This window comes from Protopterus annectens, chromosome 16.part0 (assembly GCF_019279795.1).
Source record: "Protopterus annectens isolate FY-2018-M chromosome 16.part0, PAN1.0, whole genome shotgun sequence".
Lineage (NCBI taxonomy): Eukaryota > Metazoa > Chordata > Ceratodontiformes > Protopteridae > Protopterus > Protopterus annectens.
This window is the reverse complement of record NC_056750.1, coordinates 827,389,365-827,407,461: the sequence shown is the minus strand read 5'-3', so window position 1 is coordinate 827,407,461 and position 18,097 is coordinate 827,389,365. Positions and strand designations below refer to the sequence as shown.

Sequence of the window (18,097 nt, the reverse complement as noted above, 5' to 3'; positions counted from 1 at the left end):
AAATAATCAGGATTAAAACAAGTACCCATTGCATATGAATGCTCAAGCCTTGTTCCCAAGATGCTACTTTAATTTCAAGGACAATATCAGGACTAAGAGTCTTGTCAACATGTGCTGCCCTCCTGGAAACTGGAGTAAGAATAGCAAAATGTGAACTTTACTTTTCTTCTTTGTCCAGACGGCTTTTATTAAACTCTTAGCTAACCTCACCATGTGTCATGTTTCATTTCTCAAAGCTGCCTGGCTTCTTAAATCGATTGAATTATTATTAAAAAAGTGTTGGCACTTCACAAGAAGCCATAGCCTCTCTCCTTTTCATCTCCCTTGCAGCCCAGTTGACTTGATGCTGATGGATTAGGCTCCAGAGAGCAGATTCCAAGATGCAGAAATTAAAATCTCATTCTGAATAAGTGCAGTTGCACTCTCAGACACAAAGACACACACACTTTTCAACAAGTTAAAACATCCAAAACAAATGATATCTGACCCCCATAGTAATTTTAATGTCGACTTACAGCCAAAGCAAACAGCGCAAGTAAAATGGCGTGTTTTTTTTCGGGCTCAGACAGTTGTTTCATTTTTAATTTCATACACGACCTTAATAAGAACATTGAATTGATTTCTCCCTGTTCTGTTGGCCTCTTTCTTGCTGAATAGCATTTGCAGGATTCCAGAAAAAGAAGTAAAACTATTTAGGAACAAAGTCAAAGGAGTATCCAAAAAAAAAAAAAGTTACAAATTACAACAGACGTGCTTACAGTTTCATCACAGTAATTTCTAGAACCAATATTGTGACGCAATGAATACTATACTGATCTTTTTTTGAAAATTTGATGAGAATGGTGGATCAACCTGATACAAGCATTTGATTTAAAACAAGATGTACGTTATGCATCTCTGACAACAATACTTTCTGGGTCATGCATAATGATGGCATGTTGTTATAGACATGAAGATGAGACAGCAGTAGCAAAACAGTTTTATATATAAACTTTTCTTATATTGCTGTATAGGACTGCTGTATGCATGTATGACAAATTTGTTATAGACATGAAGATGACACAGCAGTAGCAAAACAGTTTTATATATAAACTTTGCTTATATTGCTGTATAGGACTGCTGTATGCACGTATGACAAATTTTAAGTTTTTTTATGAAAAATATCTCTGAAACAAAAGGTTTACATACGATGTTTCATTTTGCCAATATAACACTAAAAGACCGGACCAGTCCATCAATTCAATTATCTTACAATCCAGCTTTATAATTACAATAGCAATGTCTTGCAGAAATGGTCACAACACTATTCTGCAAGACTCTTAAAAATGTATTATATTTATGCATAAAAACAAACTCCCCCAAAACACCTAAAAAAGCCTTTCTACTCAATAAAAAGCATGGTGATACAATATGAATGTAGCTTTCCACCATAATGTACCACAATCTTCACAAAGTGAGCAACACAGACAACAGAACTAAAAAATTGTAAGACATAGACCAAAAGCGAAAACTACCCAGAAGCCAGTAAAAGCACAAATGAGAGGTTACCCATCACGTAATGTAATACTGTTTAGTGAAGCACACAAAACATTTCCAAGCATCTTCCAACTACACCAGCTTCAGAAAAATGTGATAAAGCTTAATTACATCTGCAGATCTGCATATTTGCAATATATACAACTAAGAATCTAGTCTTTTGCCTACCAGTGATGACGCATCAGTTGTTTGTGATCTGTTTGCCAGTCTTCCTCCTGGACTGTAAAGTAAACAATTTTCACTTTTTTCTGTTTTAAATTTACTGCAGATCTGTATTACTTGGTTTTATAATCTCCCCGGTGTTTCCAAAAAAAAAAACTTAAATTCTCCTTGGCTAATGCTTACTTAAATACCTCCGCAGACATAACTACCTCATAATCTCATTACACACAACAGTGATACTAAGCCATTAATTGTATACAAAAAATGCTTGTGCAATATTTAAATTTATGGAAACCATTCATTGGGGGGGGGGGTTCTGTTGTCCAAAAGCTCATAATTGCTCTGCTATAAAGTTTGAGTTAGGCCAATAAAGGCTAACAAGCACCTTTGTGTTCTAATTGTTTTTCAGAACAAAGTCTCTCAGAAGTCAGTGTATTCCGTAACCAATTACAGATATTGGTGTACATTTTAAGAAACCAACTCTGCACTCTCAAACTGTACTTTTATACCAGATTGTATTTATAAAAAAGGCAAATCATTCAGGACTTCAAATATATATCACAGATGTTTAAAAACATTAGTGGAGCTGTGTGTTTATTGAATATTTTAAAATATATGTGCAACATTAAAATTATTCGATTGTATTTAGGATGTTACTAAATTCCAAACACTAACCATAACTGTAGCGCAACACGCATTATATTGGTTAGTATTATTTACTAAAACAAAAAGGAACTGGAGGTTTCCAGCAGTTCAGTTTTTTCCTTCCCACATTAGGATTGTGTGTATCAGAGAAAACAAACATCTGTTACTGCTATTTCTCTTCCTGTTTTGTGTGCACACTTCACAGCTCTTGCTGGGATACAAAACACAACAACATTTCTGCCAGGCTCTGCAAAGTGACAGCGATCACATTCAAGAGTCAGAGTCACTGCTACAAGTAGATGAACGTCCTGTACCTGCAGCTGCGAAAGTTCAACGCACCAAATACTCTACCCTGGGAAAGAGCAAAACATTACCAGCCTCAGGTGCTAAAATAAACTAACTTACAGCCACCTGATCCCAATAATTATGTGAGCATCTGTTCAGAATAAAAGGCAACAAATGAGTTTTCTTCTTCAACATCTAGGCTCTAATGAACAAGTCATAATAACATGCTTCTGCAATCTGAAGTGCACCATGGGACAGAGTAATCAGCCAATCCTACAGTCACAACTCAGACAGGGACGACTCATTATCAGCGGAATGACTGAGTAATCAGCCAATCCTACAGTCACAACTCAGACAGAGACAACTCTATCACCAGAATTCAACTCCTAGCAGGGTCAGTTGATTAATGATTGATGCTTACCCAAAGTGATTCATATCACAGCACTAACCAAAACATACAGGTTAAACTCTCTCTGAATATGCACTCAAAAGCATTTTCTGCGGGATTATTGTGTCTTCCAGAGCTCTTTTAGGATACATTTGCATTGTTCACTTTGAGACTTCTGTAGCATGATTTTGCCTTTTACCTATGCCTCTGTACAACAGTATACTTGCTGACTTTACAGAATATCTCAAGGAAACCAGCACTGATGCATGTGTCTGATTGTGTTTACTAAGGTGCAGAGTTCCCAGATTTTCTTGGTGATGTCAAGAATCTAAGTGGCAACTCGCAGATATGCTCTGAGATAGTGCAAAATAGCACAAAATATACTGAACCTACTGATATTGCCAACATACTGGCAGACAGATTCAATGCAAACTTCACCTCCCTCTCACCTTCAAAAGGGCCCACAACAATACCGGAAAAGTGTAGTGTCCCGGAAATCACAGAAGCACAGGTGAAAACAGCCCTTTCAAAAGCCAAAAACACAGCATCAATGGGGCCAGATGGTGTCCCAGGCTGCGTCTTGCATGAACTACAGAATGAACTAACCCCCAACCTAAACATGCCGTTCAACCTCAGCCTCTCCACAGGCTACGTGCCCATAGAATGGTGCACAGCAATGGTTATTCCGCTCCACAAAGGAGGGGCCACAACTGCAACTGACCCTGGTAACTATCGCCCCATAAGCCTGACTAGCCTGGTCTGCAAGGCTATGGGGCGCATCATCTTGGAACTCATTAAGAAAGACATTGGGAACCTCCAAACACTTGACCCGACCCAGTTCGGCTTTGTTAAGGGCAGATCATGCCTACTAAACCTGGTTGACTTCTTCGAGACAGTTACCAACGCCATAGACGAGGGAAAGGTGGTTCACAAAGCCTACCTTGATCTCGCCAAGGCGTTAAGATACCATTCCTCACTCGGGTATTATAGAAAAACTCACCAGCCTGAACATAAACCCCTACGTCACAAGATGGGTTGCCAACTGGCTTACAGACAGAACTCACACAGTAAGAATACCGGGCTCCAGGTCCGACTCGAAACCAGTCACAAGTGGTGTCCCACAAGGCTCAGTTCTGGGACCCCTACTGTTAGGCATATATTTCTCAGAAATACAGGCAAACACAGGAGGACTATGGCTAACCAAGTTCGCCGATGACTGCAAACTGGGAGCCATAATAGACTCGGACATCCTCCAAAAAGGCCTTACTGAGACAGACACCTGGTGTCAAAGTCATGGCCTCAAGCTAAATGTCAAAAAATGCATAGTCATCCCATTTGGGAAAAACAAAACACCCACGAATTACCACATAGGTGGCAGGCGGCAGCCTCCTTAATACAGAAGAGGTAATAAAGAGATCTGGGGACCCAGGTAGGTAGTAATCTCTCCTTTGACAATCATATTGTCAAAGTAGTTAGGAAATCCTTCTATGTGGCCCATCTAATTACTAAGGGGTTCACATCTAGAAATAAAGAGGTTATAGTGCCCCTCTACTAGTCACTCAGACCCATCATAGAGTACAATGCCCCATTTGGGATGTACCTCACAAGACACTTCCAACAGCTTGAAAGACCACAAAAGCACCTCATCAAGAGGATTACTGGCCTCAAACATATGTCCTATGCAGCCCGACTGAAAAAACTCTGGCTGTACTCAGTGACATATCGCTTACTCAGAGGTGATCTCTGCCTGACTTACAAAGCCATGTCCAACTCAGAATTGATGGACATGCTCCACCTAAAGAAATGCAAGTCACTGAGCCACACGCTTGCCACAATAAAAAGAACATGCTGGAGGGATAGACTCCTGTCAGAGACCCCCCCATGCTTTGGAACAAAATTCCTATATTCTACTCTCAGTTTATGTACTTTCTCTCTCTACTCCTCATATGTAAATAGCATGTAACCTTACACCTTCTTTTCATACAGTCAAACCTGCTATTTGAAGGAAACTACTAAATCTATTGTATCTACCTTCCTGAATGATGTTTTTTGAAGTATACTGCGTGTATTTGCTTTTTTACTAACTGTATTCAATGTAATGTTATTCCAAATGTATATATTTTATTACTCTTTTATACTATGTAACTTAGATTGTATTTGCTTTGCTTTTGGAGCTTTTCTCCCCGGGCCTCCACTGAAAATGGGTACGTTCTGGCCCAGTGGACTTCCCCGGTAATCAAACTGGAAATAAATAAATAAATTAGGCAGAGCCCCTCACTAACATTCTTCAAGAGAAGCCTTGACGAGTGGACGGGTAACAGAAAATACACCCCTGGGATCACTTCATTGGCTCTGCTTGACAAAGGCTCAGTTAATTAATCAATGGGGTGGTGAAAGCCAACACACTCTGGTTAGGCTTATAAATGCCCTCTGGCAGATAGCCTAGTACCTACCTATGAAAGCAAGTGTTAGTCTGAGAGTTACCCTTTATGAAGTGAAACTCAATAATCACACACATACACCTGCTGCACAGTAAAAGGATGTAGAAATACATATTAACCACATATTAAGATCTTATGTTTGCAGGTCGTATTGCCAGAAAGGTGTATGTTCATAAGCTTGAGAACCTCAAAGTCAAATTATCCTTTACTGAGATGATCTCATTGAATATCTGAAAAATGCCAAGCCTCACAATATTGGACCCCACCTACAGAACCCACATTAGGGCTATTCCTGGGCCTATATATGTAGGTAATGCTGGCATTCTATGTTTTTTTTCAGTACTGCTGGTTTATGCCCTCACGGAGCTATAATTGTGCATTCATTAGTATGTAATAAATCAAAGCTGCAACGATGGGTTAGCGGGGTTTAACCAACGCCATCCACATTAGTAGGGTTTAACCAATGCCATCCACATTAGCGGGGTTTAACCAATGCCGTCCACATTAACATGAAGCTGCACAGTAGGCAGGAAAGAGCAAAGGAATGTAGACTTGGCCACGGACTGTGGGCAAGGCTGCAGTGTAAGGCATGCTTTTCATACCAAAGTCAATAAATAAGGATGTAAAAACAAAAGGTGGGAATTTAGAAGGCAAATGGTTATGCCGGGGGTGGGGGTGTTGAGACCCTTTAATAAAGAATCTGTGACAAAAATTAGATCTCCAAGAAGAAAGTACTTTTAGCACCATTCTGGTGAGGACTCCACTAAACACGGACCATTTATATTGAACTTGGTTCCAGAATTGCTGCTTAAAAGGCAAGTCTTAGCAGGACACCACGCCACGCTAATTGTCCAATCACTTATGTCTTTAACTGCAACAGGCCATGTCTGTTGTCAATTTACTGTTTCCAAAATTGCTCAAAAACTGTTCCTCTCAATACTAACCACCACTGTGATGCACACCAGCTGTGTGCACACACACTGCTAATACTGCTGTAATTCAGAGAAATGTTTTCTCAGGAGAGTCACACTGGTCTGTTTTTCCAGACTACATATCATGGGGAATTCCATGAACTGTCGCTTCAGATACCATCTGGTCTTGGCACTTGGCTGGGAAGTATAAGTGATGGAATGAAAGTTTACGTGGTAGAAAAGGACAGTCCAAAGTCACATGCAAATTGTCCGTGCAGACAACTAACATAAGAACATTCATGCAAGAAACACTTAAGTAATGCCTACAAATGGTCTACCATGGTCAGTGCACTACCCCACTAAAAACACAAATCAGTCATAAATGAACTTGTGTTTAAAGCAATACTGCAACATGTAAACTATGTCACTAACACATCAGTCACGTTAGTCTGACCTGACAGATCTTTTGCTGGCCTGTTCAGAGCAAATTAACCTGGAGTTTCTTTGCTCAAACATCAGCATTACAAAAAATGGAGTCAGAGTCACACACTCAAGAGTCATTGGATGGGACCAGAACATGGACAAAGGCTAAGCAACAGAACTAACACTGTTGCAGGTAGAACGGTGTGTGCGTGGGGGGTGGGGGTGGAAAACCATTTTAAAAACTGAGTTGTGTATGAAATGTGTATATTGTTTATTTATATTCAGAAGTAATCATACAGACGCACAGTACGTGTGTGCGCAGACACTAGTATATGCATGTGTATAAGCACAATGTGTAGAACGGCGCTATGGCTTCTGCCTGCATCATTTCTCAACACCTTCTGTTAAAGTACAGTTCAATGAGCTGTTATAACTAAACAGAGATCATAACTAATCCACTGAACATTTTTGTCAAGCACAAATGTGATTCAGGGTACTTTTCACCAAGAACTCATTATGTGTACTTTGTTCCAGCTCTTTGTTGAAATGGCACTTTTAAGTTTGTTTTTTTTTTTGGGGGGGGCAAGCCCCCCCTGCACCCCCTGATGTTAGATGGCAAACCCCCCTCACCCCCCAAACATCTGTATACCTCAGAGAAAAAGAAATATTCTGAGAAATAGCCATCTCAGACTCTTGTTTGTCAGTTAGCTTAGAGGATTAAGAGCCTGTTAATGAGCCATTCCCTGTGGTCCAGTGGTGCAAAGTATGATTGTTTGTATGACTCTAAGCAATTCACTTAACCAGACCCCACTGCCAGGCCGAATCTGAAAAAGATGTATGGAGATTAAGGCTCTGCCCCAGAAACAAACAAATAAATATACAGTGTATGCAAGTCTGCTTTTTCTGCCAGTCAATGTTTTATTTGAGAACTCGGCAGGTTCCAAAATTTCAAATGGTTACCTTTGGGTTCCTTGACTACAATGAAAAACAGAAGTACGGGTGACCATCTTCTGCCTTGCCTGCTGTTTCTATGACTCGCATCATACTAACCATTTTCCAAACCAAAATGCAATAAATACTAAATATTCATTTGACAACCTAGTAACCCATATCCAATCCAAAATGTATAAATTCTAAACATTCATTTCATGTTCAACAAAACAAAGACACTGCGACACCATGCCACCTACCGAATATAGTCATTCCGACAAAGAATCATGCCACTCTTTGTATAGCAGGATGTGCCAATCTCCCCGAGCTGGGCCTGGCAGCAGGAGCACTTGAGACAACGTATATGCCAATATCGCTCCATGGAATATAGGAGGAAACGGTCAGCAATCTTCCCTCCGCAGCCAGCACAAGCTTTAGGTGGTGAACTATTACTGCTGACTGTAGTGCTTCCAGACTCTGAGTTCCTGTTATTTACCATGGCTGACTCTGTAACAAAGAAAAAAAGTGAAAGATAATAAAGCAACACACATCACATTAAAAGTATTGCAAAGGTGCTGAACAAACAGGCTTGAATCTGTGAGACAGACAGTTTTGCATCAAAACAGGAGTAAAACTAAAGTTGCTACACATTACTTTAGTGACCTAAACAAAAAGACAAAATACAAGTGTGACACAGAGTCAATACTTGTACTGTTCATCCAGTGCTGATTTTGATCTGATAGCTCAGGTCTGATACACAATCCTAAGTTCTGAAGGGTCACCACAGGATGAAAGAATGACCAAGGGATGGGGGTGGGCTGGCATATGTAGTCTCATCATCCTGAAATGTCAAGCAAACTTATTTCAAATCTATCATTATGAACTTACTCGTTACTAGCCAGCATTATCAGGCACAGGAAATTCTTGAAGCCCAGGAACATGAAGAGAAAAGAAAATCGAAGAAAAGAAATAATCACAGCTACTGCGCACACAAAACTGCGCTGCACACACACAAAACTGCGCTGGTAGCAATGTCCCATAAAATACAGTTATCAGGAAGATGAACACCAAAGATATCTGCTACAAGACTTGACTGGCCAATCTAACAAGGTGCAGGGAAGCAAATACAGAGCATTACTAAAAAGTGCAGAAGAGACACTTTCAGTTCAGTTTCTTTTCTGAGAAAATTAATATTTAGCCATTATACTCCAACAGCAAGAGAGAGAAATCATGATTCAGAACCAATCTACAAAAACAAAGACATGCTTACGACTATTCTGCCATATTCCTGTATTTAGCTAGAAATATGAAGCACAACAAAAACGCACCTTTAAGTAACGATTAGCATCTATGCTGCAGATCTCCTGTCCTCTACTAGCTACATCCATATGTGCTTAAGTAAACTTCAGGAAACTCAGACACTGCAGAACAAAAATAATTATGAAATATAACAGTTATATTATTCAGAATGCTTCAAACCAAAGAAATAATCTGGATTTGTTTTCAATAACTAGAAAGTATGACAGAAAAGTTATACTAGTTTGGGATTTGTGGCTTATCCTCATGTTTTTTACCCTCTAGAAAACAATTTGTGTTTTCCCTTTCAGTGATTCTTCTGTACACAAGGCCCTCCCCTCGCAGTATAATTCCTACCAGCGGAAGAGAATAAAAACGTCATTCTTTCTTCTGGTCTCCTTCAACCTCACAAGAGGGATAGCACCATCTGGTAGCAGGAAACAAGCTAGCACCTAACACAGTGAGAAAAAAAAAATTATATTGGAAACCTTCCAAGAGTCTTCCATTGAAACTCGAGTCGCCACTAATTCCACTCAAGGAGTCTACAGGTGTTCTGTTACTCTAGGTCTCTCCTTTTTTCCAGCTTTTATTTAATTAAAAATTGCTCATCAATACTCAGCCTAGGAAGTACTGTAAATTATAAAGTCATTGCTGTATGACCGCCAAAGACATAGTGGAGTATTATCATATTTATTTCATTTGTAAGCCAGTTTAACTCAAAGACTGGAGAACTATGTGGCTTATTTCTGTTAATGTGCACTCTTCTGTACAAAGTAGATCAAAACCTAGCTTTCTTGTGAGCTTCTGCTGTTCTGCAAGGTGAACCTCAGATTCATACTGGCCAATGCAATAGGAGGTGTTGGACAAACGTGATTGTGGAAGGCTAAGCAAGCTAGACAGGCAAAGCTAGTTTCCTCCATTTGAAGATGACAGCAAGCCATAAACACAATACTTGCCCCTCCATCTAGACTTCAAGTACTGAGAGCTCAACTTCATACAATAACTTCTGGTTTCACAGTTAACTATTTTGTTGCAAAAGAAATGCCATCTCAAAAGCAGTATCAGAGTGTGAAAAGTAAAATAGTGCATAGTAGAAAAAAGACTTTCACATTCAGGATGCTTTCCAGTGGAATATCTGCACTGCGTACATGGGGAGGAAGTAATGGAAATGAGTGCAGGACACAGCATTGAGAAATACCACATTGTCAATACACCCCTAACTGACAAGTTCCCATATGCCGAAGAACTGGGTTATGTGGACAATGTCGTAAGAAGTCCTTCTATATTGCACAGCTCAAACAAAGGGATTGTGTTGAGATCTAAGGATGTCACTGCCCCCCCCCCCTTTACTCAGCCCCAATTAGGCCAGTCATTAGATATAATGCCCCTTCCCTTTGGCACTTATCTGTCAAGCCACATGCGACCACTGGAATGCCCACAAATAAAGCTTACTAAGAGGATACAAGGCCTAAACAACATGCGTACATGGAACAACTCAAAGACCTATCACTATACTCAGTATCCTACAGACTGCTAAGGAGGTGATCTGTGTCTGGCCATACAACGCCTCCTCAGACCCAATGCTAATGGATTTACTGCTCATCAGCAAGTCAAATGGAATCTGATATACTCTCTCTAGGGCTCGAAACCTCTTCTGCAACAAAAGAATAGTTTGGAGGGACAGGGCTATCTTGCAGAGGATGCTGCTGCTCTGGAACTGATTCTCCGTCCATATAAAACAAAGTTCATCCATGTCCATATTCAAACTCAGCTTGAATCTATGGATGAGAACAAAATTTACCGCAGACCTGCCCCCTGTACTACTAACAGACAGAGGCAGCTCCTAAATGCTTTATTCCATGTACGTGTACCCTCAAATTATCTACAGCTTGATCCCAGTTGTTCTCAGACAAACATTTACTTACCATAGGATGGGTAAGGCCAATCTCTAACCAAATGGGATAGGTTAATTTGAGAGCAAAAAGGAAATCTGACTAGGCTTAAAATGGCCTGCAAGGGCAACTATCCTAGTGCTTACCTATGTACCTACAACAAAATTTGTCATCAAATTATATATGTGCAGACTTCAACACAATAATGTAAAATTTTCATTGCATTAGCCTTAAGAGGTCAGAATTCAAATGAAAGCTAAACACTTTCATATTTGCTCAAAAAACCCGATACACCAAATGTAAATGCTAGGCAAAATGCTAGGCAAAAAAAAAAAAAAAAAAAAAAAAGTGGCAGGCACGCCTTTCCTTGTATTTCTATTTTTACTAATTGGTTAACTGGAAAAGCCCACTTGGAACTAAAGTTCCTTTTCAGGAGTAACTAGTGAATTCTATCAGACTAACTGACTTGCAGGGATCTCAGCCTTATGATTGTACTACCGGTTCAAGGTATCCTAGGGTGCTGTATCCTAGGTAACATGTATCCGAGGGTGCTGTATCCTAGGTAACCTGTATCCGAGGGTGCTGCTGCTGATGCCCTCTGGACACCCTCTGGACACTAATTCCACCAAAACCAGAAACACTAAAGTAGGGGAAGAAAAGATGAAGCACCCCGTGGCCTTCTATATTTAACCTCAGTGATAGTATAGGCATGGTTCCTGCTACACCACAGAATGTCTAAGGAATTAAGGTTACTCAATGCCACACCACACGTGTAACTGCAAGCATGGTGATGTGTTTACACTGCCACAGTAAAACTGCACATGTAGCAAAGGAGAGCTTAGGAAGAAAATATCTTTTTTTACAGAGTGGCAGGAAGAAAAAATCTTTTTTTACAGAGTGGCAGGAACTGCAAGGACCTCATTCACAGGCAGGGGCAGGTGTACATAGGTGGCGTTAAAGAAAGACCCTCCAAGAAAACTTTGGAATAGAAAACACTCTGGATGGCTAAACTGCTAAAAAATATTTAAAACTACAGGATTAAAGGATAAAGCTCTTTGCGCTGTGAAATATTACTCTTAAAATTTGACTATACTGTCACTCTTGGAGTTAAAATATTGAAAAAATAAAAGGTACAGAACAAAATATTCGACTAAATGCAAGCTAGCAATTTTTGAAGTTGCAAACATTTTATTCTTCCAGATTTTCATAAAACATATTTGAGTACTTCTGTATGAGCAAATGCATTATTGCTGAAAATTCCTTCTACAACTGCAGTACAAAAATGACTTTTCGGGACATCGGGTAGCATTAAAAGCTCAAAACACAAAATGAGCAAAATACCCACCAAATTAAATAAAGGCTCATAGTGGGGGTGCAATTTAGGGGGGGGGACTACTTCCACTTCACATCCTAGGGTCCTGCAGTCTTACAGGTCTATTCAGAAGGGTAACTTTAAAAAATATATTCCCATTTCATGAGACTGGTGTGGATCGCTTTACAACTGTCATGACTGCCAACTGTGAGCTACTTTATGAAGTAGATGGAGCTGTAAGTGGGCAGCCTTTATAGAGCCAGAAGTCATTATACTGAGGACACCAGATACAAAAACCAAATAAATTCATCATGCTGTAGTGGTAGCCCCCAACCCCCCCCCCCCCAGTCCCACCGGAACTCTGTCACACTACCCCAGGTCTAACAAGATGCCTTCAGGATAGAAAAAACACATCAGTGTAAAATGAAAGATAACCAGTCACTGATAAAGCATTTAAAACTAAGCAATCACCAAATGTAAACTGCACTCCACTGGGACATGATAAACAGTTGCATTAACTTAGCAGTCAAAAATATATGAAAAGTAAACCAGAAAAAAGTAAGAGGAACGGTATACGAGAAAGGAGGGATAATGGTAAAGGTAGAACGTAGTGGGAGAAGGTGAACAGAGATAAAATGACTACTGAGGAAAAGATATTACAATAATGACACGAAAGGGATCTGCAAACAAAGCAACTGGGGTGGGAGGCAATGGAGCACGCTAACTGCATTTGCAGGTGCACACATTACAGATTCCGCTCCGCAGCTGGCTTTTGTAGGGCACTAATTAGCTTCTCTAATTAGGAGATAACGAAGGGCTTTCATCAGTACTGGAAGCCCAGTAAGGTCAAATGGTCTTCAGAAGGGAGAGGACAATTCTATATGCTTGGAAAGGTATCAATGAGATCATACAACACTCAAAGCCCAATATATGCTGGTGACATTAGGAAGGGATAAATACTTTGGAAGGTGTCTAAAATTGGCTTGCTTTGAGAGAATGCAGGTCTCGCAATGAAAACAAAGCAAGGCTAAAGTTAGTATCAAAAAGGTAAATGCATTTAGAGTTTCCAGCCAAGAATTATCTGCCTTTGTAAGTGCAGTTGCAAGGTCACTAAAAAGATTTAGGGGAGTCTGTTGATCTAAGAGAACTCTGGCCAAGCAATGGCAACTAAATGAATGTTGAAGACCAGATGACCAAGTTGGTCATTTAGGAAAGAAAGAGCTGGTGAGGAGATAAACTTAAGGTATAAGATTTGTGTTCCGCAGTCTCACCTCATATGGTGTCTACATATTGTGGTGCCTGGAGTCCTCACGCATTCTTTTAATTCATAAGTTCAAACATGAAAGCCAATATTTTAAATAAGTACATAAATAAAAAAGACATTATTTTTCAAAGGATTTATTTATTATTTTAATTAATTTATTATTTATTTTAGGCCTGGGAAGAAAGTCCCAGTACAAAATTAAAAACAATGTTTTGCAATAAAAAGAACAGTCAACATTAACCAAAGAAAATCCACATCTACAATGTTCCTAGAAGGTCACATACACAGGTTTTGCATACATTGAGAACATACGTTCAACAAAAGAAAAATGTGTGACATAGTTTAGAGTTAATATATTGAGAAAATAACTCATTTCAGCATTTGCGTTTCATAATTTTATCTCCTCCCTCTACTTTTAGTTATGGTGCCATCCCATGCTTACATTAAAACATTAAACAAGGGTCTACTTAGATAAATAATATTACTAAATGAAGTAATATGTAAACAAAAAAATGTAAAATATCTTCCCATAGGTTTAACCAGTGTGTATCCATAAGATGTTCTATAGCTGTCAACATGTACAACAGTGTTTAGATAAGAAAAACAAATGTGAGGAAAAAAAGAGTTTAATATAGGATTGCACAAAGTGCTGCTTTACCAGCTTTCATTTTGGGGAAAACTAATATTACAACTCACCACTGCAACTAATATTACAACTCACCACTGCTGTTACGCTAAGGAAATGGCAGAAGAACCTTAAGCAGAGATAACAGAGGTGAGCAATCCACAGACCAAAGAAACAATCAGGCAGAAGGTTTTGTAGACTGCTGGATAAAGTCTGTTGTACAGACGGCCACAAGAGACCATACTCCTCAACTGATGTGCATGCTCTTACAACTCCTTCAGGTCACATATGGTATCAGTCGCCAAGACACACACTCTGTTTAATAAGTTTCCTGTCCTGCATTACATAGGTTTGTTCTCAGCCTTGCCAAAGTTCCAAAAAAAGCTGTTGGATGAGAGTTTATGACTATTGGATATTTTTTTTTTTTTTTAAGGAGGTGCACATCAGCAGCTGTGTTCTGAATTTCGGGGGGGGGGGGGGGGCACAGACCATGCCACAATGTTGTAATCCAAATTCCTAACAGGTATCCTTGTAAAAACTGAGCCGACATCAGCGAACAGCTGCTCTACTGTGAGATGAGCAATTTTAAGCATCTGCAGTTTCCAGACAAGACATTGATCTGAACACTGCATTTATAAAAAGGTACTTGAATGCTAACAGTGCAAATGCTTTTTACAAAGAAATATAGAGTATGTAAGCAGAGAAATGTAACAGTAAATAAAGCACTCCCTCATTTTAGTTTGCCAACTGTCATTTGTTTACACCGAGAGTGAGCTATTTTATGCAGCATATCTGCAATGTTTCATAATTTGAGCTGGAACTGGGTTGGTATTTCAGATATGATTAAAAAACGGACAGGTACTACAAGGGAAATGTCAAATGCTTAAAAAAAGAGAGATTTTTGAATTTTTTAGACAGTGGCTATAAAGAGCAGTTGTCTGTTTCAGTACAACCCCACTGCCTGACCTAATCTAATAATATAATCTAATAATTGAGGCAAATCTCAGTGAGGTAACTGAAAGGGATCATCGTAACCGAGTTTTGAAATTGGGAAGGCAAATAGTAAGTTTATATTTATTTCATAAACCTTGTTCAGTTCTGTAAAGGTCTCTTTTTTTCCTGTCTCTCTAGTAACTCTGAGTGTCACCCTCATCACCATGACATTATTACAAGCTATATACCCAGTGACATCATTTGCAGGAATTTAGCAGCAACCCCCCACCAAAAAAAAAAAAATTGCATTCATTGTGCTGATGAAAACAGGAACAGCTCCTCAATTTGCTCAATATTTAATTAAATATCAACTAATCCTAATTATTTCAAGCAAAAAACATTACTGTGTCCACATCTTTAAACCGGGAAGGTAAGCAATGTGGAACAATAGATTAGAGAGTTTATGACTGAAATACATGACTAATTTTTGGGAAAATGGGGGTTGAGAAGGGACACTTGGCAATATCCTTACGGTGTGGGAGTACACCCTGCACAACATATTAATACCGTGCAGCTTTGTACAAACCTGACAGTCATAAATAAAGATGCAAACAAAAAGTAACAAGGAAATTTTACAAACATTCCACAATTATAAACTCATGACATTAATGTCACAATGTAGGACCATTTTCCGAAAATGTAACTAGAACTGGAGTTGAGAAACTAAGTAATTTACTTTTACTGTATATATAAAAGGATCCCTTTTAATACACTACAAAGATGGATGCAGTGGTGCGTGTACCTTTAAATCAGCAAGCAGTGTCAAAGTTTAAGTTATTTCATTGTATCCATTTCATTAGTGTTCACAATAATCAAACACGTGACTGTGACACACTTATTTAAGATATTTATTAACTGGGTAAGAGCCCTTTTCAGCAAAGACCCAAGGAGAAAAGCTCCAGTAAAGTTATAAAATGTACACACTTGAGACATAGGCAAAACAGTTAATTACATTTGGTAGATTAAGAACAAATCTTATATATCTCTCAACTGTCCAGAATTTCACAGAATGACTAGATTTTTTATGCATTTTTAGTTCTTAACATTTGTGGTTTTCTGTCAAATCTGTGAGGACTGCAGTTCCTAATAGACACTGAAGTTTCAGAGAATGCATACTATGCAAATCCCGTTAGTCTAGCAACTAAGTTTAAGAGTAATTTCTAAAATATGTCCCTGATTTTGAGATGGTATATCCCATTTTTGGCTTTGCCCCATATTGTGCTGTGAAGGTCTGACATCTCAGTAACACAACTTTCCTGCTCCTAGGCCCACTTTTTTAGTTGTCCACTTAAACATTTTTCATAGTGGAACACCTAAAACACAAGTAACATTTCCATATTTATACTCACCACGAAAAGTGTCATCTTACTCACTACTCCCCACAAAAACAGCACATTGTCTTACTCACTTAGAATAAAACAATGTTTAACAATACAGTATACACCCTCCCCCCACGAGGTAATGGTGAAAGCTGTAGCCCAGTACAAGATCACACATAGGAATCACAAAAAAAAAAAAAAAAACACTCATCTTGATAAATGTAAGAAATACATAATATGGTAGCCCCCCCACCTCCCAGGGTGCAAGGATGGGGTAGTTAAAACAAAATGGCAACATTCCTGTGTCCAGGGAAATTATTCCAAATTTGCAAAACTGCTTTAATGAATATTGGCCATTCAATATTTTGTGCAAAATATTAATCTTTGGTCAATATTAAAATATTATTTTTTTTTAATTTACATTTGGTAACCGGGTAGTGTCCCAACTGGGCTATAAAATTATCTCCCATTCTCTGAAGGGAGAAATTCTTTTCGGCTGTATGATCAATGCAACTGATCCATCCTATACATTCCATTCCTTCACCCTAGTTTTGGAGCGGCTATCCTTTCTCTGTATTAAAAACATCCTTATGTACTCAAGAGTGTCTCTTGCACTGCGACATAACACCAGACATGAACTTTCCCATTGCTGCAGATATACCTCTACTAGCAAACCATAATGTGCATCAGAATATACCAAGACAGGTAGTGATTCAAAAAGAGAGAGAAAAATTGAACATAAAGATACCTTCCAGACAATGAACCCGATATTTCTGCTTATGTCTCGCCTGCACAGATTATAAATGTGAAGATTACAGCTGTTCTGCAACCATCCGTTCCACTGGTAAAGCAAATAGTCAATGTGAGGGTACTTGGTACCGCACTTTCAAAAGCGCAGAAAGTCAGCAGTTCTACACAATGAAGCAAAACATGGGTAACTTCTGAAAAACAGGTGTCAACACTGCACCCTTTGCTGTTGAATCATACAAAATGACTGGCTTCATGTACAATAACTTTATCACTTTAAAGATGGATTGATGAGAGTATTATAAATATTTTATTATATCAGGAGAGCGGTTCACACAAAGTAATAAATATATCACTGGAAGAGATACATTTTCAAACATTTTGTACTTTTAAATACTTTCAAGTTCAAAGATATTAACAACTGGTTCTCTTGCCAGATATTGACATTCAACTGCAATTTGTACCCGAAACAGATGATTTGGGTGCTGAAACTGCACTGGAAAACGTGTTGTTTTCTTTGCAGTTATTGTTGTGTCTTTTGGCTTTTCCCGGTTAGGGGTCGCCACAGCAGAACTCCGGTCCGCTAATGATCGGTAGTTGATTTTTACGTGCCGAGTTACCAGCCCTGACGCACAACCTTCAACGAAGGTATGCCCATTCCCGCATGTCTCCACGCAGAAGACGCTCTAGCTGAGAATCGAACCGGACAGTAATACTGTTAAATAAATATACAATATTGCTAAATAAATATGGAGCAAACTAAATTGTAATACTTGCTTTGCAAAAGTCCTAGGGGTAAAAAAAAAAAAAAAAAAACTCAAGTATCCCCTACTTGCAAGCCAAGCCTGGGATTCTGAGCAGCATATTCTAAATGACCAATGCATCTGAACAAATTACCAAGTTATACTCCTGGAGTGCTGTGCTTGGT

General features: G+C 39.0%; 1 protein-coding gene across 5 annotated transcripts in view; it reads right to left on the bottom strand.

The window, feature by feature from the left end:
• The window catches only part of LOC122790683 (LIM domain transcription factor LMO4-A), a 139,497-nt gene that overhangs the window by 27,375 nt on the left and 94,025 nt on the right, over positions 1 to 18,097 (bottom strand). For all 5 annotated transcript variants that reach the window (XM_044058218.1, XM_044058221.1, XM_044058220.1 and 2 more), the window contains exon 2: positions 7,982 to 8,228. In XM_044058218.1, coding sequence (XP_043914153.1) covers positions 7,982 to 8,228 — 247 coding nt within the window. The remainder of the gene's footprint in view (positions 1 to 7,981; positions 8,229 to 18,097) is intronic.